The sequence below is a fragment of the Cyanistes caeruleus genome, chromosome Z, assembly GCF_971803275.1.
Source record: "Cyanistes caeruleus chromosome Z, bCyaCae1.hap1.1, whole genome shotgun sequence".
Taxonomy (NCBI): Eukaryota; Metazoa; Chordata; class Aves; order Passeriformes; family Paridae; genus Cyanistes; species Cyanistes caeruleus.
This window is the reverse complement of record NC_141732.1, coordinates 49,876,933-49,897,353: the sequence shown is the minus strand read 5'-3', so window position 1 is coordinate 49,897,353 and position 20,421 is coordinate 49,876,933. Positions and strand designations below refer to the sequence as shown.

Genomic DNA, 20,421 nt, shown 5'->3' with positions numbered 1-20,421 from the left:
AAAATGGGCTCTGAAGATCCAAGGAAATCACATAATCAAGTATTTATCAAACCATTTGGAGCTGCAGAAACTTGCTTGGACTGGGATATATATCTTTACCAACATGTAACAATTACTTTTGCAACATATTCTCATTTTTCTAACATTAGTTTTAGTGTTAGAAAGGCTAACTGCTCCTTAGCCTGTGCAGGAATAATTTCTCAAGTCCTCATTTCTGTGGGATTTGAAGAATGTCATATTTCAAAACCCAACAACTAAGAGCCATCTGCCTAGTCAGAACTGTGTGTTTCCTTGTCCTTCAAGGCTGCGCATAACCCAAGAGCAAGTGGCATAGCCTAGGCCTCTAATCAAATACCCATGGCAGAATCTGTGCTTTTCTGGCAGTGCTTGTGTGTGTTGGTAGGGCCACAGTGGCAGGCAACATTCTGGGAGGGATCTGCAAATTGGTGTGGCCTCTAACAGTGAATGGATCATGGAGCACGCTTTTATTCACCACCAAAGCTTTCTTGATCGTCACATGGAAATTTTTTCCCCCACTTTTCCCTTCTTTTCACAATTTATGCCCAAGGTGATGTATGATCATCATCAAAAAAGAGAATTCAGCAAACACTAGGACACTGCTCCAATCAGTATAACTGGCATTACTTTAAAGGGGGCTCAAGTGACAACTGATTAAAATCATGTGAGAAGGATGTTCCTAGATAAGTTGTTGTGATATAATTTTCTAACAGCTGTCAATGACCTGAAAACTTTGTAGAGAGAGAATAAATCACACACACACACACCCCCACCCCCGTGCTATAAAAGCTCAGTTTGGTTTCACTACTGGCAGCACATTGAAAGCTCTGGCAATTACTGCATGATGGGGATTTGTAATGTGAATCACAGCCCTTGAGGAGATGAAGTGAATCCATTAGTTAATTTTCCATTGTACTATTTAATATATAAGGAAAGAAATAACGAAGTCTTATTTTACCACCACAATTCTTCCAGATTTAAAACATTATTTCAGAAAAATTGAAAAAAAATTAATAAAAAAATTAAACTTCAGATTTATAAACAACACCAATTTTCAAATTCAGTAATTTCCCTTTCAAGTTGATTCTCAAAAGTCAAAAAATTTCTAGCAATCCATAGTACCATCAGTACAATGCATCAAAAGGTATTTTGTACATAATACATATGAATTACACTTACACACATATATTTACACTAACTATACACATAAATTTCAAAAAAATTTTAAATTATTTCATGAGTGGGTGTCTAATACTTTATCTGACAGGCTCCCAACCTAAAAACTTTACATGTACAACCCTCATTAAGTGTTGAGTTCTGCAGATAATCCTGTAGATGAAAAAGGTGAAAACTGATGAAGCAAAATTAAGTTGTTTTGTTTATACACCTATTTAGATAAGCACACACCTTCTGCTGTTACCATAATTCACTATATACCAAGAGATAAATAATAATATATCAAAGGCTAATGGAGTTTATTGTTTGGTTTATTTGGTGAATTTATTTGGGGCTCATAGAAAAAGAAACTAATTTTTTGTAAATCATTCCTAATTATTCTGTTATTTAGTTGAAAAATAAGACTGTTTATATCTTACCTTCAAGCATATGTTAGTGACCTAAAACTACACCAGCTAATTGGTCAGAAATGTCTCTATGAATAACATAGTTATTCTTTACCCAAAAACAACCACCACCTCAGCCGTTAATTATTATACTCATCTATACCTTTAACAGCACCATTTTCTTTCTGTTAACCTCTAAGGTCCCAAAAACATGCGTGCAAATAACATTTTTAAAGCCTAAAATCAGTATTTCCTTCAACTTGCAAACCATTTGCATAGGACAGCATAATGTTATTTCAGGTGTTACATTGAGGGAAGGTCTAAAGTCAGCTTACATGAAATATAACCTGAATGCATTTAGGAGAAATGTTACACACATATTTTGATCATAATGCTGTCATATAAACCTCTGGAGGCCCGCTAAAACAGATATTGTCTCGCTATGCAACTTTTTTAGAGGTGGTGTAGGGGTGGAAATAATTAAAATGTTACCTTTGCCAAGTAATTCCCAATGTATCCTCACTGGCACTGGGGTATAAATGCCTGCCGTTTTGATTCATGGTCCAGTCACAAATTCTCAGCTGTCAATTGAAACCTAGCAGTCAGATATGGATCGAGCACACTACAGTTTTTAGTATTTAAATGAATACATGCAAACTACTACTGTACATGGCAAAAGTCTTACTTTCCCAAGAAGTAACTTTAAAAAATAAAGCAAAATAACTTATTCTGAGAAATAAATGCCTATAGACTTGTTTAATATAATGCTACTTTAATATGATCCTCTATTAATAAAGCATAAAAGAGTAACTAGTGTGTAGCACAGAGAAATTAGCCATTATTAGATCAAACTGAGCTGGAATAAAAGGAAATGTTAATAATCAATAGTGCGATACTTTAAGAAAGGAAATAATTATGCTGTTTTTTTAAGCAATGCTCTATATAATGTGTATTGAGGAAGGTAAGATATAATAAATATCATCTAGCATGCTTTTTGTGAATCATGGAAGACATGCAATTTATAGAAAATTTTCCAGAATTAAACAAACTGTATGTTGTTATCTTGCTATTTAAGAAGAGTAAAGGTATTTTGTAACTGAAGTTTATTAATCTAGTGTTACTGAAAATGGTGTTACCTAGCAAGAGGTGATAAAATAATCTAATCTTGTTCAGACTCAGAATAGTAGAATTAAAAATACTTTACTGCATTTTAATATAATGAGGAATGTACTAAATATTAGCTGAAACAAATTCTTCCCAGATCCTCAAATTGTCAATTCTGCCTTCACAGATTGTTCGAGCAACCCTCAGCAGCTCTGTTTATTTAACAGCTGCCTGATAGTGTTAGCAGATTTATTGAAAATATATGCTGCTTATTTTTAAGCTTAAGAAAAGTGAGCTTATCTGGCTTCTGAAGAAAATATACATTTTATCCTCTGTATAGTCATGTTTATATAAATTGCTGTACTATTATATATGATTAAACACTTAATTGAAGATAATGTTGCTGAATTTAATTGCATTCAATGCCTTTTAGTTTTCTCTATCCATGTTCACATTCTTGAGATAGCACAGGCTACAGCAAACAAACTACAATAAACTGTTTTCACAGAAGCACAATTTATTGCAGTCTTTTCCTGAAAAATACAAATGTTGAGGACAAGACAATATTGCAAACCTGACCCTGTCTGGATGTTAGACTAATAAGCTTCCTGCTGTTAAGGTCTGAGAAATGGAAATGTTAGTCTTTGATGTTTTCATAAGGATTGTTTCTTGTTTGTTATCTAAAGAACTCCAAGGGACCTTCTAAAGGCCATTAAAAGCATGACTAAACCACATGAAATTAACCAGAAAAGGAAACATACAGTTAAAAAGTTTGCTAGAGGTAACTGTGAATAATATACCAAACATGTTTAAAGAAATGAGTAAGTAAACATTTGATTTAGTCACTAAACAAAACAAGATCCTAAGCCTGACTTTAATAATGAAAACATATAGATAGAATATGTCAGCCCAGTTACTCAATGTACAGTAGACATATTTCTGCTATTATCTTAAGGATGTCATCATCTTTACTACAAATGCATATTTTAAAGATTCATAACTTAGCTATAAAAACTCACTTGCAGCTGAAACAAAAGACTGAAAGGTTAAACCCTCCCACCCATCCCCCCCCTTTTACTTCTTTACAAAATATAAAATCTATGAATAAAAGCCCTTTGGCTGATTAGAACCATTAAAAAATACACTAAAATCACAAGCTTAGTGTTACCAAATTATTATATTCACTTAGGTCTAACTCAGAAATCTGGCAAGCACTTAGCTTGCTATACAGAACCTAATTGCATTTGCCATTTGGGGAAAATAATAAGAGACTGATATATTGCATTTTAGTAAATTAGCTTCTGCACTAAATCACTGTATTCTTCCCACAGTCTGTATGAAAACCTTCCCCACACACAGTTAATGTGTTAAATTTATCATTAAGAAGGCACCACAAAGCTTTTGCAATGTATTTCATAAATGTTAGTAATGACATGCTTCTTATTACATACAGTCATATGTATCTCAATTCACATACAACACCATGGGGAGGTGTGGGTTTGCATGACAGCTGGCTCTGTGACAAGCCCAGGGCTCTATATAGTTGTACTGAAATACACCTTCCCAATGTTAAAAACTGCTGCTCCACACTCCTCAGTAGGCTCACATAGCTGTTCCATTGTCTTTAAGAATTAACCTGCCTAGAATCTTTATTTTTTAAAAATCACTCTCATGTAAAACTTCCTCTCCCAGGTCACTCTTATTGAAAGATCTCTGCAGACCTAAGATTTAGAAATATCACTTGCAAAATCTGCATCTGCATCCTGTGCCTGTGTTGAGTGCTTTCTGGGTAAAAATACTGCCAAATTTAATAGAATTCTGTGAGCCTGGCCTCCATTAGATGGAAAAAGTCTGTTCACAGCAGCAGTGGGAGGCTGCCTTTGGAGGATGTCCAGACAGCCCAGCAGGGAAAGCTTGGGTGCACAGACCTGACATGAGTACCAAGCTTTGGAAGGACATAAGGCACTTAATTACAGTATTTCAAGTGTTTTATGTTGTCTGGAGCCATAGTAAAAGCTTTCTGTCTAGTTATTCTACTCAGGGTAACCCAGGTACCTCTAAAATCATGCCACAGTGTTAGCGGGTGATGAGAAGGCACAGTCACTCTTACCCACTATAAGCCATCTAAAAGTTTCTCTGTAGGATATGTGAAGAGTCAGGAAAAACTTGAGAAAACTTACATTCCTCAGTAGAGGTACATAAAAATGGTCCTCAAGATATATCTAATAACTGCTGAAAACATTACTAATTTTATCAAATGTATGTTATGAATGAAAAATAAATTACCTGACTTGACATATGACATGGTTAAAAGTCTTTCCTAGAAGGCCGTTGAACAGACTTGACCTTCAGTCCACAGTTCTGTGGTTTTTTAGCAAGGCAAGCCACAGGAACCTCACTACTATACATTTTCCATCCTCAAAACATTATCAAGGATTTTCTTGTTTATCTCTCATGTAACCACAAAAAAAAGAGGATGAGTCTATATTACGAAGTGGAAAAGGATGCCCAGCCTTGCAGGAGATGAGGAATCCTCATAGGTAGCCCAGCTATTTTCCTAGTCCTGGATCCTAGGCTCTGGCCTTACACCTGTGGTACATCCCTGCTGCTGCACTCATGAAGCAGCAGAAGCACAAAGCCAGCTGCATACATTTCTCCTGGGAGGCAGTGCAACTCCCTCACTCACTGCAGACGTTTTATAGGAAGGGGACTCAAGCCTAGAAGTGGACACAGCCCTGGAGATTTACAAAGCAGTAGACTAAGTGCTTCTGTTTTGTAAAATGCCAGGAAATTGGCTTTGTTTTGCGCTTTCCAGAACTGTGAGACATACTCATGTGAAGTTCTACTCAAGTGCTAGATTTTACTATAGCTGTCTTCACAGTTTAAGCAGCACCTTGCAAGCACAGCCATCCTGCAGTGTTTTAAGTATGCAAATCACACATACATTAAAAACCTACAGCTCAATCTTTAATGATAGTGTGAATCATTTTTAAGAGTTAGTTTTTAAGCACATTTTGCAATCTTGTATCTAAAGACTGGCTAAGAATGGCTAAGACTAACATTCAATTCTAGCTTCTGTGGTAGCTAGTGAAAGAAGAATTGTATTTTGTAACATGTACTAGGAGACTGCTATGGCTCCTCTTAGTTGAGAAAAGCCCATAAAACTTAACATTTGCATATTGTCATTGTTCTGACTGAAACTTCCTTTAAATGTGTTTCCTTTCCAGAAAGCATATGTGAAAGGTGACCTCTTAGCCATTTACATACCTCCCTGGCAATCATGTGACCCAGTTTTACGTCAAACTGTCAATTATGATAAGGGACACAATAAGAACAGGCTAAGTGTTGATAACCTGTTTCCTGACTTTACTGACAAGTTCTCTTTAGGAGTCCGCCTGTGTTCTTCTTTCAGCTTGCTGCTGAATGCAAAAGTAACATCCACCCAAAGCATTTTGTAAACAAATACTTTGTGTTCAGTGGGCATTTAAGTTCACAATTTCCATGATTAATAGCATGAAGAGAACTACATTTTGAACTGTGCAGGTCAGTAACTAAAGGATGCACCTGGTAAGAACAACTTTCTACCGAAGAGACAGGGAAGCTGTTTGTAGGGAATAAAAAGCTATCTACAGTTTTCTAATAATTTTGGAGACCTTTTTATTAGGTACATTGAAAAAGTCTCACTTATAATTTTAAAATCTATGTGAAAATCATGATGATTCATGCCCAGAAAGTGAAAGGTTCAGCGAAAACCATGCCACTGGGTTTATCAGTACAAAGATTGGAAGAGTTCATTAACTCCTCAGCAACAGGGCCAGCACTAGTTAGCACAATGACAGGAAAGTTCTAGAGATAATTGCTAACAACCTTCATAGCTATTTCATTTATTTATGTTTTCTAAGTAAAAATAGAATCATCCATACAAGGCCCAGAGGTGCACTAAAATTAAATGGTGAAGAACAAAAACCTTGCAGTTATTTCACTCACTCCAACAGAAACCTTATATTTTTGTGATATCATTCATCTGCACTTGCAATAAATACAAGTGTCTATGTTTTCATCCGTCCGTCCATCCATCCATCCATCCATCCATCTTTTTAAACTGTTTACACAAGCAAAGTATATGACTAGTATTTCTGGAAACTTTCTAGCATTGTTGCCAGAAGCAACATAATGTGTCTCTAAGTGTTTATCATTTCAATACCACAATAAATCCATGAGGAGAACCATGGCACAAGGAGGCTAAAGAAATGACATCATATAAACATGAGAATCCATTAAGACTTTGTTACTGAACTAATGATCTTGTCACTAAAATGGCTTTAACTAGATTCTGGCAAGGAATTGTGTCCACTTATAGAAGTTTGAATTTGACTGGCTTTCCTCAGTTCATTGGTTTGTTGCTTTTTTTCCTCTAGTCTTGGCTTAGAAACCACAAATCTTCAATAAATGCAAATTAAGGGGAGGAGGGGCAGATGAAGGTGCACTGATATAACTGCAAACTATCCAACTTTTATTTTGTTTAATTTAGTAAGGAAGTTTCTCAGATAAAGAACAGTGAGCAGTAGATTTGGCTTCAGAAAATACTTCCACCGATGGCCACTGCTGAAATAAGAAAATCTTTCTCATTCAGGTACTAGCTCTTACCATGTCCCTCTCCCATAGTTTTCCTCCTGATAATTACATTATCAACACTTGACAGCTCTTAGAAGCTGATGATAAATTAAAAAAAAAGAAAAACAAGTGGTTACTAGTAATTTCTAATAGACAGAGGAGGTCTGATATTATTTTTTTTTTACAAGAAAATGCCAAAATACATATGACTCTCCAAATGCCACTGAAGCAAGATGTATTTTTTTAACTATTCATCCCACAGCATGAATATGGCATTTCAAGGCAAATAATGGGAAGATCCACCAGCTAGTGCATCAAAAGTGGATATGGACTGCATAGTCCATAGTATAATTCCCCATTAGTATCTGGTCTTTCTAACTATCAATCTCACAGGCTAAGTAATGCATATAACATTACAATTTCACAGTATCCAGATCAGCAAAAGCCAACAAATTCTCCCACTGGCCCTATTATGCATTGTCTTTCAAAGTTTTATTCAATGCTTGCCATGTACATGTGAGTATTTCGGGTGCACTCTGCTATACATTATTCACTGGAATCTTCTAGCAAGCTATCACTTTGTCAGGACACCATCTGAGCATATGTTGCAAAATACATGTGTAACTTTTAAATTTATAGTGGTTACTGTAACTTAAATGGGCTACATAATGGTTCTTTTTAACAGCAACAAAAAGTACTTAAGGGTACATGCCAATATTTCTCATAACCAGAGAGAATAAATCTTCATAAAGACTCCTCCAATGAAGTAAAAAAGGTACCGGTGACAATATTTATTCTTGAGGGGTCACTGTGCATTACAGGATGTGGGGAATGTTTAAAAGACCTCTCTGGAACTAAAACCACCGGCTTTCTAATTGAAAATTTCTTTCCACTAATACAAAATGATTAATTGCCTTATTTCACGTACCCCTTGATTTTTCTTTTCATTCATCATGGGTTGCTTTAAAGCAAATGCATTTAAAATCTGCCACAAGAAGAGTGCTCTATTTTAAATTGTTGTAAAGTAATGAAAGGACATAGTAAATCAATCCCATTTCTGCCTTACCACAAAGGATAACCTTTGCTCTACTAAAATTGTTTAGACAATCTCAATGTTCTACCTTACTTTCTGAGTAATATGTATGTGTGTATGTGTGTACATATACATATATATACATACATATATAGTCTGTAATCTCTGTATGTCCCCTTCAGAATGAAGGTAATTAATTCATTAGAAACACACCTATATATACTGAGATGTTCATTTTTATCCATCTGAAAAAAAATTCTACTTTAGGAATTCTGTTTGTTCAGATGGTTTCAGCTGTACATAGTACTCCTTAATTGTCTACATATGTGTAGGCATTCATACACACAAACACACACAAACACACTCAGGCAAACCCAGATGTGTCTTTTTGCATATGATAGAAGAGAATAGTGAGCTAAGAGCAAGGACAATAAAACAGCGATATTTTTAAATATACCACTTGGCTCAGTGGTCACCAACTGATGCTCTTGGATTAATATAATGAGACTATGAAGCAATACACTTTAGAGAGGAGAACATTGGTTTTGCACAGTGGCATTAAATAATTTTTCTGCTTCTGAAGTGCATGTGAGATCTAACTTAGTTTCCCTTCCCTTTAAGACATTTGGCCACGTGTTTTATCATGAAAGGGATGTACCATGTAAAGCATGCAAACACCAAAGACCTTTGAGATCTCTCTCACTTTGATGTTCCAAAGACACTGCTGAAATTTTGAAATCTATTTTGATCTACACAAAGACAAAAATAAATACAAGATGCAAAACATCAGCAATACATATGACAAAATTTAGCCAGGAAAAAATTAAATATGTTTCTACTACTTTCTGGCATGTGATGGGAAGTGTAGAAGTCATTCAAAAAGCTTGGCAGGTGGAGTAGGCCTAAGCAGAAGCAATCTGCAGAAAAATATTTTGTCCAAAAATACAGAGGGGAAAAAATTATTGCGCATCCCTAAATCAACAGGATGTCAGAGACATTTCAAAAAATACTGTATAAAACTTCACAAGAGCTCCACAAATCACATTCACTGGGTGTAAAAAAGTGGGGTGTTGAGTGTCCCTTAAAAACCATTATCATATGTAGTGTACCTTTTAAAAAAACTAATGTCATATTAATTATAGCACATTTCATAATAAAAAAATCTTTGAGAGGTTAAAAAAAATCTAACAAAACAATATGTCAGAAAAGTTGAGATATTAAGGGCTGGAAAACCCCCTAATAGTCATTACATATTTTTATAAAAGTGTACAGATGTTTGAATTTAGGTCTTACTAGTTAAAAAAATAGTTTGCAATGCATCAGCTATTTTGAATAAATTATCATCTTTATGATTTTCTCTGAACTCGGCACGTGGTGACCTTTAGAGTGGACATACTGTCTCTTTGCCCCGGGAGTGGGTATGGATAGGGAGTTTCAGCTGAAGCACAAGTCAGCTATATCTCAACAATGCAGAACAGGAAGATTTTACTGAAAAATGAAACAAAAATATATATAAACTGCTGACAGGAACACAAGTCTGAGAAAAAAAAATACAGTACAACAAATACCAAGGCCTCTTTAACACCTTCTTTCTTAATGCCACATACAGCTTTTCTCCTTGTAGCATTTTACATGCTGTGAATTTCAAAGTCCTCTGCTGTTAAGATCTAAGAGGAACACAAACACATCATAAAGTACATTAACATTCTAAAGGGTCTGAATTTATTTTTGTAATGTACCATTTCTGTATGTGCATGGCCTTGCTACTGACTGCAGCTAATTTATTTGTATGCCATCATTAATCTCGGCTCTATAGTTTCACAGTTTGGGTAAACACTTCATTTGCATTAAATTTACAGCATTAATGAGATGTGAAATTTAAAATGCTACTTGAAATATAAATGATGTAAGAAACTAGAACAAAAACGTGGTTTTATCACATTTGAAATCAACAGACCAATTTAAACCTATTACGCTAGAAATGATGATGGGTTGCCTTGAGAATTCAGTTTTATAACTGATTTTCTAAAACTAAAATGAAGAAACATGTTAAACATCTGGAGGAAGAGAAAACAAAATAACTTGAAAATAATAAACTGTATTTTTTGCTTTTTGTTTATTTTTAAACTGATTTTGAAATTAGTATTTGTTTCTTAAACACCTCCTTCTACTTCCTAAAATCCTGTTAAAGATTAAATGTATGAACTGAAAAATAAAATATTGAAAGAAACATATTAGGAGTTCCTTAAGATGGGACAAATCTAAGAAACAAAGAATAGGCTAAATTGATATTTCTTAAAGCGTTCAATTTGTTTTGAATAAGCGTCTTCACATGAAACCGTGAAGATTTCAGTCTAAACCAAGATACCAGTGGCAGCATGTAGGAAGGTAATACCACAAAAGCTTCTCTGTATCATTACACCTATGTGAAACTTGCCCACCTGTTGCTGGTGTAGGAAGGATGGGTCTCTTGGGCTTAGTCCCACATATCGATTGGCTTGGGATGTGCCTGAGGCTGTGTAGGCTGATTAAGGAAGAACAAAACATATTGATAAAAATACCAACCTATCATATCTATTACCTTGTGCAGGTACAGTACAAACATGAGAGATCCAGAGTTATGATTTTGCAATATATAGGATGTGTCTTTGGCTTTTCTTTAAGAGAAAGCAAAAGAAATATCTGACCAAATTTGGAAAGGCATCAATAAATTCCTATAATCTTCAATGGAAGCTGCATGTCTAAATCATAATGATGTCTCTTGAAAGTAGTAGTTCCTTTGATTAATCTTTTGAAATTATTTCATAATGTATTTGAACTAATCACACTTTTAGTTTCCATTATATAAATCTAAAGTAACTGTGAAATCACTGAAGTTATAGTGCTGAGAGAAAATATTCATGACTGCATTGTTTTCATTTCTGTAAAGGCCCCATTTTTACCAAGTAAACACCAAACTGTAAAAGAACAATATAAAGTAGAATAAAAGGTTTGGTTTACTTATGTGGCATGAAACAAATCTCTGCAGTAATGGGACATAATCTGATTAATATTTTCCTAAGAAGGGAGGTAATTATTACCGTGCAATATAATAGTAAAAATTTAATTCCGCCATACATCAGAAAACAATATTTTCTGAGGGGAACTACTAAAATAATTCTCTTGCTGCCTGTTACAGAAGGTTGAAGAAATCCATTTCTGAGAAAGGGAATTCAAGTGATGTTGGGATTAGCTACAGAGAATGGATCCTCCACCTATAGGACAGATTCCTGTCTGGTCTCTCCCAGTAATTCCTAGAAATCATTACCATGTCATATCTTTTAACTTATCAAATTAGTTAGGTGGTCTTATTCAACTTCCCAGTGCAGAGATATCCACACAGCAGTCTGTAGCATTACAACCTGGAAACTTGCTGGAAAAATGGCAAATATGAAGTAGTAAAACCACTAAAACTGAACAGACACATACAAGCATGCCAATGAGAAGCTAGATGAGAGTACCTACAACACTGGCCTGCTAATACTAAGTTCAAATGGAAAAATGCATTCATTGAAAAAAAATAAAAAAATAAAAGTTATATATACAATAAACAGACTTTACTAAAAAACTGTCATAAGAACTAACCAACTATTAGAAGGAAATCATGATGGAGGCCAAAGGGTTCCCCAAATATTATTAAAGTCTGACATTCGTTCTCATTAAACAAAAATCTGCTATAAAACTTCAGAAGGAAAAGCAGTGCTAATTATTTGCCAGTTTATTTTCATCACACTGAATAATAACGCTAATTTTTCGTCCAAGTTATATAAATATATAACTATATATATTTTGAACCAATCAATCAGTCACCGCAAATAAAAGGAAAACTGTGCCATAATATATATTTAGTGTTGATTTTCCCATCAAGTTAATGTTAATGATCTTTGTGGTGAACCTATTATGATTGATAATACAGTTTATTTGTATTCAAATATAATTTATATATCAAAAGGATGTGATCTCTCATTTTATTGTTATTTTACTCAACAATAAGCTATATTTCTTCATTTTTATGCTCTTACAGTTAGCAATACAGTGTCAAAAGCCTTTACTAGACTTTTATGAGGCTAGGAGATAGACTATGCAGTTTTCTGAAAACCATAACACCCTGAGCAAGTGAGGTGTTATAAACTATCTTGCAGGCAATGCAGCCACATTCAAATAAAATTTGCACATAGGCATTTTTTCACTTATTACTTATGTGCTGTAGTGGCAAGAATTTACTTGGAAACTACTATGGAAGCATGAGAAAGCTTTATTTTAAGTATCAAAGCCAAGACGTTCTAAAGGTTCAGCAGGAATCAGCTACTCAGGTTCCCATGAATTGCACAAGAAACTGGGTGATGCCTGAATTAGAAAATATAGTCAAAATAATTTCTTTGGTAGAAGGACAATGTACAGATTAGGCATGTTTTTCTGTAATGATGATTAAGGTCATATTACTAGAAAACATCCCAAAACAGTCCTAGCATTTACTGTGGGGTTTTTTGCCATTTTTATCAGAAACCCTGACCTCATCTAAGAGACATGTGTAGGCTAAGCACAATCATGTCAAAGCAAAATGAAACCACAAATTCTTGAAACTGTACAAGAACTTTCTCAGTTTTCTCTTCTGGTTCAAATGTTTAGAGCAAAAGTTTCTACTTTGCTGCTAAAACTAATTCTTCTTAAAAGGTCCTAAAACAGTACTACAGATCACCAATGGGGCTACAGGTAGGCTCTGCTACCTCTTAACAAAGCTAATATACTGAAAGGGTATATAACATGCTTCCATAAATCTATCTATTATTTTTCTATATTTGGTCAGTAGTTTCTCCAAAAGTTAGTACTATCCTTTTATAAAAAAATGCTTAAACAGTTTTCCTCCTTTACATCTTATGCCTTTGAGTCTCATCTCTGACTCGATTCCAATGAAAAGTTTTGAAGTAGTATAACACCTGAAAAGAATAGTTTATGGCCTCCATTAATGACAGACCAACAGTTAGGGAACACATTTGAAATTCAAATATTAAATAGGTGTAGAACAAGTAATTTGAATGTTAAAAGCCCTGAAGAGACTAATAGTTTTAAAGACTGTTAAGATTTTTTTCCAAGAATCTTGAAGTGTCTCCTAAAAATCTTTACCACTCTGATAAATGCTGGTCACACTGGCCATCTCAAGTCCAAATAAAAGTTCAAGGACAACAGAAATGCAGAACACAGTTAGAAAGCAACATTCTGCACCACTGATTATGAATACTCTGAAGTGAAGAAATTAGTCTAGATATTTGCCCTTATTTCTAGACCTGCAATTCCATTGAAGATAATAGGACAAATAACATGATCCTGTATTTAGTAAAGAGCTATTTTCTATTTTAAAAAACCAAGCACAAATAGTGGATCTACCATTCCTTGTAGATATGACAAGGAATTGAAATTTTCTTTTGCCACAACAGTTGTTTTTGCTAAAAACGACACAACCTATATTAACATGCAATTATCATAGCTCGGATTCAGTATGCGTTGTAACAAGGTTTGATTTCTGTAGGAAAGTTCATTGAGGAGCAAATTATCCAGTCCCTGCTTGGAATTCCATCTGTGGGTCATTGTAAAACCTTACTGTCTGGGTGTGCTTCTCAATGTCTGAACAATGTCCACCTCAGATGAAAAAAACACATTTTCTTTTCCTTGAATAGTGGTCAAATATGCAGGCTTTTCCCTTTCATTTTGGTTGTCATGTCACAAGCTTTGGTTCATGTAACATGAGCTGTAAGTTGAAATTTTGTGAGGAAAAGCTTTGCAGTCAGATCATATTTGCTCTCCATGTAAAATGATGAGCACCCACTTGGTCAAATAGTAGGAAAAGGCGCCTTTTTCTGGCCTCAATTTGAAATCATATCAAATCTTCGATGGACATTTTTTGTTTCCTAAAGAAATACTTACTGGTTGCTGTAGGTGAAGATGCCTCACCTTCAGTGGATGTAGTGATGGGTTTAGTATCTGTCATGGTCAGGGTCACAGGTCGCACCGCACTGTGATGGGGAGAGGGTGCCAAAACTGGAGTAAAATGGCCAGGCACTTTCCCTACTACTTGACCACTGCTGTTAGGCTACAAAACAAAACCAAAAGAATGCCTTGTGAAACATACACATTGTGTTTAAGGAACATACCTATCTTGGGGTTTTCCGGAATTGCCCATCAGCATAGCACCTGTGTTTTGGAATGTGCTGTTCTAGATAGGCTCTGAATTTCCATGTGATATTTTCACCAGGCAGGTCCCTTCTCAGGTAGGTAGTATATGCTTAGGTAGCAGTACTTTTAAGCATTCTTCCACACTCTTCCTTCCTGGGTGCACATGCATCAGATTGTTTCAAAATATTTTTGCTGCTCATGCGGTGCTGTGAACCAAAATCCCATGACCACAGGAGTAAACTGACCAGGCATAGGACCTAATGTATGAAGTATTAAGAGCAAACAACTGATGGAAAACCTCTGTTTTCACATGCCATACCACTCTGGCTTGGAGGATAACCAAGGCTTGACCACAGCTGTCCACAGAGATTACTCACACTGGAAGGCTAACTAATGATTCACAATTTGGGAATGGGGTAGATGGTTTGGATAGGATGCACTATAATGTACACATCATAGCATCTGGCAAAAAGCCACCTACCAGAAACACAGAAATGTTTAATGGGAACTTTGCAAGTCAAGAGCATAATAAGTAACAACACTTCTTTCATACACACAAGAGGCTGTCTGTGTATGACCTTATGCCAGGTACAGGTCATCAAGGTAATAGGACACTGTCTACATGTAGGCACATCTGAATATGGCAAAGTTGACTGGTAAATATATGTTTATCCAGTGCTCGAGTATACCTTAGATGTTCTGCATGACCACAAACACTCCAATGGTAAATAACTTGCAATAAAAACTAGCACATAGTCAAGAGTTTTTACAACAGTGGCTGATAACTTCTGCCTTAAACTGATTGTGTGCTCTATGGGTCACAAGTATTTAAAAAGAGTCATACAGACATGAAATACTGGGAATGCTTTGATCAGAAGCATCTTGTCAAATTAAGATAACATAAAGACATGGACTGATAAAGGACACAATTCAACTGATTCAAGGAAAGGTTAAAAGAGGTAAGCATGACTATGGTAATGAAATAATAACTGGACTGAGACAATTACTGAAAGTATGTGAGAAGTATAAACACACAGAAGAGGAAGGAATTATTTGGAAAATACAGGAAATGCATACTTGGTGTAATGGAATGAAATTGAGAAGGAGGAAATTTAAAATTAATAGCACAAGAAACTTCCTGGCAGTATGATTTACTAGACTTTGCAAATGTACCCAAGGGAGAGTCTTGTTTAGGACATCTGAAACTAAATTAGCAGAAAACACTAGAAAATATAAGTGCAAGTGGAAACCAATATGCTGTCCATAGGAACATTGAACAGCTAGCTGACTATCTCCCCTCTCTAAAATCACAAGCCTCACAATGATAAACAGCAGTAAAAATGCACACTAATTATGAGTGGCAAAAAACCTACCCCTCTTAACAAGAAGAAGCCACTCTCTAGACAAAACTCCTGTCAGTAAGACATGCTCACTAAGTTGGACTGGATTTTCACTATGCTTCTAGGGAGTCTGCTGCAGAGGCAAGGCTCCCCTCCTGTCCTGGCAGCCCAGCTGTCCACACAGCCTGCTGGAGGGAATACCACCTCTCAGTTGCATCTGCTAGCTTTTAGGTGGAGCTGCTGACCTGCAACCACAAGGCTGCCTTAGGAGCCTTAGCTTATGTGCTGTACTAACATCAAATAAGTAACTGAGAATCTTTAACCAAAATGATCAACATTTATTAAAGTTAAGAAAGATTCCATGAAGTGTCTGGATTTGAACAGACAGTATTATCAGCCTACAAAAGCAGCTGTCTCCAAAGACAGACGAGAATAAATAAGAATAAATTAGAAATTCACAGGAGACTGTGATTTACAGAAATGTTTCACCTTATATTGTACTGTAGTAATTCCAGCCAACAGGAATCCAGTGGCTCACATGGACCTCAGCTTTGCCCTTATCCATATGGCCCAAATGAAGAAACCCACTCCTTGTTCAGACAAAGATTCAGACAAAGATTATACTTATACCCCATTCTATTCTAAACCAAATTCTTCCCATTATGGCAATGCATCACCCCACTCCATCCAAATGCAGGGTAAAATCCTGTCCTTGTTGATACCCATAGAGAATTTACCAGTGATTTTAATAGATGCAGTTTGTGATCCCCCACACCAAGTGCCTCTATATCTTTATCTTTTTTATTCCTCCAGTTTCCTCCTAAATTGAAGTTCTATATCTGTCTGATATTTAAAAGTGGGTGCATATGCAATACAACGACACTGAGGTCTTCTAGACACAGAAAAGGAACCTCTGAAGTAAAAAAACAATAAAAATTTGTTTTTACTTCAGTAAGTTCAATTCTTATAGGTCCAAGATTTCACACTCTGCACGTTAAGTTTCAAATGCAATTGTAATCCAGCTGTAGGTAAGCACATACCTGGTGTGAAGTTTACAAATACAATTCTTTTTCAACAATCAAGCTGTCTTTGAGATGCAAACCAAGGTCCTCCTTTTGACAAAGGTTGTCATACGAAATGGTACACTTGAAATTTACTTTAAACTTCAATGTCTCTCATAAGCATGCTACTTTTGAAAACAGAGTTTATGAATAGCACTCTCACACTCTCCCAAATTCTATTAGAAGAATGACTTTCATATGAAGCCTTCGCAAAATGTCCGTATTTGTTCTTCTTGCATGCAGTGAAGAACAATGGAGGAGTTCATCAAACTTTTACTCAAGTTATCACAACTAGTTTGCAGCTTAAGATCATAAAAGTAGTCCTAAAAAACAGATCACATAATTGTCACAGAGTTATTGCTTTGGCCTGTCTTCAGATTGACGCAGATAGTGATGCATCGGTTTATACTCAATTCATTCTTCTGTGGTTATCTTTGGATACACAAAATTAAAACTTTTGAAGTAAAAGTCTAGATTATGGATGGTGCAATTGATAACAATCAAGCTCATGAACATTGACTCTCTCAAGTGTCTCAAGTCCTTTCAGCTGCTTTAAGTTTTCACCCCAAAAAGGGAAACCCCTTGGTAGGAAACAGCCCCTTCTTAATCTTATTGAAAACTGACAGCTAGAAAAAACTTCTGTGGCCTGTTCTTATTTTGTCCTTTACAGTCATATCAAACAACATTCTAGCATGGAAACTGCATGTCTGTTTGGACATTACCCACTTGAATTACAAGCGCAAATACTTACAGTGCATCATTTAACACAAATTATTTTTTTTCCTTATAGTGCATTGCAGGTGAAGAATCAGCTGTAACCATCAAATAGGGCATCAATATGCCTCTGTGATGGATTCACAGAGGCAAAGCCTGAGGCATAAACCTCAAGCAAATTCCATAAAAGCAGCTATGTTAGATAAACAAGCTGTGCATTGGAAAATTTGTGAGGAAAATAAGTAAACACCATGAAGGTATGGGAAAATTAGCCCTTATTTATACAGGCATACATTTTTCTACTGTTGGATTGGACACTAATTTGATTTTCAGGTGTGTTACAATTTTCAGCTTTTTTAATTCCGCAACATCTTGAATTGCCATAGTTTAAGTAATTTATGTGCCCAAAGACAAGTTGTTTTTGCTGTCACAGCTGTAATATAACTCAGAATGTCAAGCTTTTTTTTTTATCTAATGGTGTGCATTGTGCACTCTTTATTTTAATCCTCAGGTCTGAAGTCTCAACAGAAACCTGTAACAGATATGAATACAGACTTTCTAAAAGTCACGATTCACCATGGCTCTTTTCTCTGATGGGATATTCTAGCATATTTATAATCAGTAATTAATCTACTTCTTTTCATGGTTTTGTTCACATACATGCTCAAATATCAACATATTTAACCTTAGTTATACAGTCACAATTCAGGACAGTATTCTGTCACAAAGCCCACTACTTTCAGTGTTACAAAAATATTTCTGATGCTATAATGAAATAGAAACTACTAACATCTACAGATGAGGTAGATATGTCAAACATAACAGAAGTTTGACATATCTATTAAAAAAATCACATGAACAATTTATTGCTTAAATTATCAAATATATTTGATGCTCACATATGCAATTTTTAAAAAAATGTAATTATACTTCTTGATTTCAAATAAAAGAAATCCAGTTTTCCTCAAAGTCTTAAGTACAAATCATCTTCAAACAAATAATTAACAAAGGCTAGAAATTATATTAATCTGTGCATATCCTAGATATAGCTACATAAGATAGTTTAGTTAGTTGTTTCAGAAAGACATTCCATGGCTTAACAAAAAATTATATTACTCCAACTAACCACTACACCTGGAGAATAATATATTCAAAACACAGGTTTTAATAGAATTCCTGTCTTTCACAATGTTATAATATTATAGCCAGGTGATGAACCAGTGAATGCAGTTTAGTCAAACTGGATATCACGCATTTGGAAATACTGTCACCCATTTCCTCTCAAGAATTCCAGTTGCTTGCAAAGGCAAGTTCCAATATTATGGTGAACAATATTTCTGCAAAACCTATGGCGGTGCAGTTTTGAGAAGGCTGACTGAATTAATTTTGTTGACGAAGGCATAGGAGATACAGTTCTGGATATTTTGGTCCCTTGCTCCTATACCAAATATCTTACATTAAAAATTGTTTAATAGGCACATCTGTGAACCTGGAGATCATAGTAGATAAGTTCAGTCTTTGACCCACGTCATTGTGCTGTGTAGTGTCCACAGAGAGTGATGAATGTTTTAGAAAATCTACAACTGAAAGGAATCAGCAAAATCTTCCATTTTTCTAACTTTCCCCCTCTCCTTTTTGTCTAGGGCACCCTAATGTTGCATCACTTCTAAAAAATCAGATGGCCCTGTTATTCTCCCACCAGACACAGCACAATAGTACAGCAGGCAGTTTCATGAAATGTATGAAACACATATCCTCAATTTATCATCCTCTGACTAATAACAATGCTTTTGAGACTCTGCTAAACACAAGGGAATGGCATTAATAGAGTACCACCAGTGAGACTGTAGAAAATACTGTAGGGCAGTTTGAACCTGGTGGGTTCCATAAAGCATTTGCTACACATGAATCAAGGCTGCACAAGGCTGTTTTCTGTCTGCTGTTGAACACTATGGTAGCATCAGAAATGCACTTTGCCTTCTTTTAGTGCCCCTTACCACTTTTCACAGGAATGAATCTCCTTAGCTTCTGTATTAAGAATCTTTGTAACTCATTGTGACAGCACATCTTACACAGACCTCACTCTGAAATGCCACACCAAAGCTTCACATGGTATGACACACAGCTACCTGTCTGCTCGAAAAACTAGCTTTAGAAAAATACATGTTGCTGCTGTCTTGGCTGACAACATCCCTTCTGTTCATTCTGTAAGAAATCAAGGTGTTGACTTTGATCTAGAAAGGCCTGAGTGTCATTCATTTGATGAACTGATGTATAAATTTTCCTGTTGACGTAATGCTGCTGAAACTGAGTGCAACTTGCAGAGTTTCAGCAATCCATGCCCACAATATCAGTTATTTGTCAACAGGTAGAGCACAAGGAAAAACACATATTTTCTTGTATACTTGCCTTTAGTACAGGGTAAGTTTGTGTGACAGAAACATGGGAGAGGAATTATCTTTGTAGATAAATGTTCAAAAGATATTTTTATGTTACATAGTATTTCACGCACCCTGGAAACATTCTCATGCATTTAGAGCAGACAAAATACAAAATAATAATTTACAACTGCAATTAAATCTCAAAACACTTTGCCAGTAGATAGTGTTGAGCTAGGACTCTCTCAATCTTTGCCTCCCAATCACAACAAAGAAGTGCACATTGCCTTATTTAATCTTCAATTATTTTTTTAAAATTACAAGGAAAGATTTGCCCAATAAGCTGAAAATTATTAAAGATCAACAAATAAAAGAGGTGCTAGCTAT

At 35.5% G+C, this 20,421-nt stretch overlaps 1 protein-coding gene across 7 annotated transcripts in view; it reads right to left on the bottom strand.

The window, feature by feature from the left end:
• Positions 1-20,421, bottom strand: part of NFIB (nuclear factor I B) — a 164,146-nt gene that overhangs the window by 8,778 nt on the left and 134,947 nt on the right. For 2 of the 7 annotated variants that reach the window (XM_023943528.2, XM_086867616.1), the window contains exons 9-11: positions 14,293-14,458; positions 10,773-10,855; positions 2,073-2,161 (exon numbers count right to left, since the gene is read on the bottom strand). In XM_023943528.2, coding sequence (XP_023799296.1) covers positions 2,073-2,161; positions 10,773-10,855; positions 14,293-14,458 — 338 coding nt within the window. The remainder of the gene's footprint in view (positions 1-2,072; positions 2,162-10,772; positions 10,856-14,292; positions 14,459-20,421) is intronic. The other 5 variants (XM_023943529.2, XM_023943530.2, XM_086867617.1 and 2 more) reach the window with 5 other exon arrangements.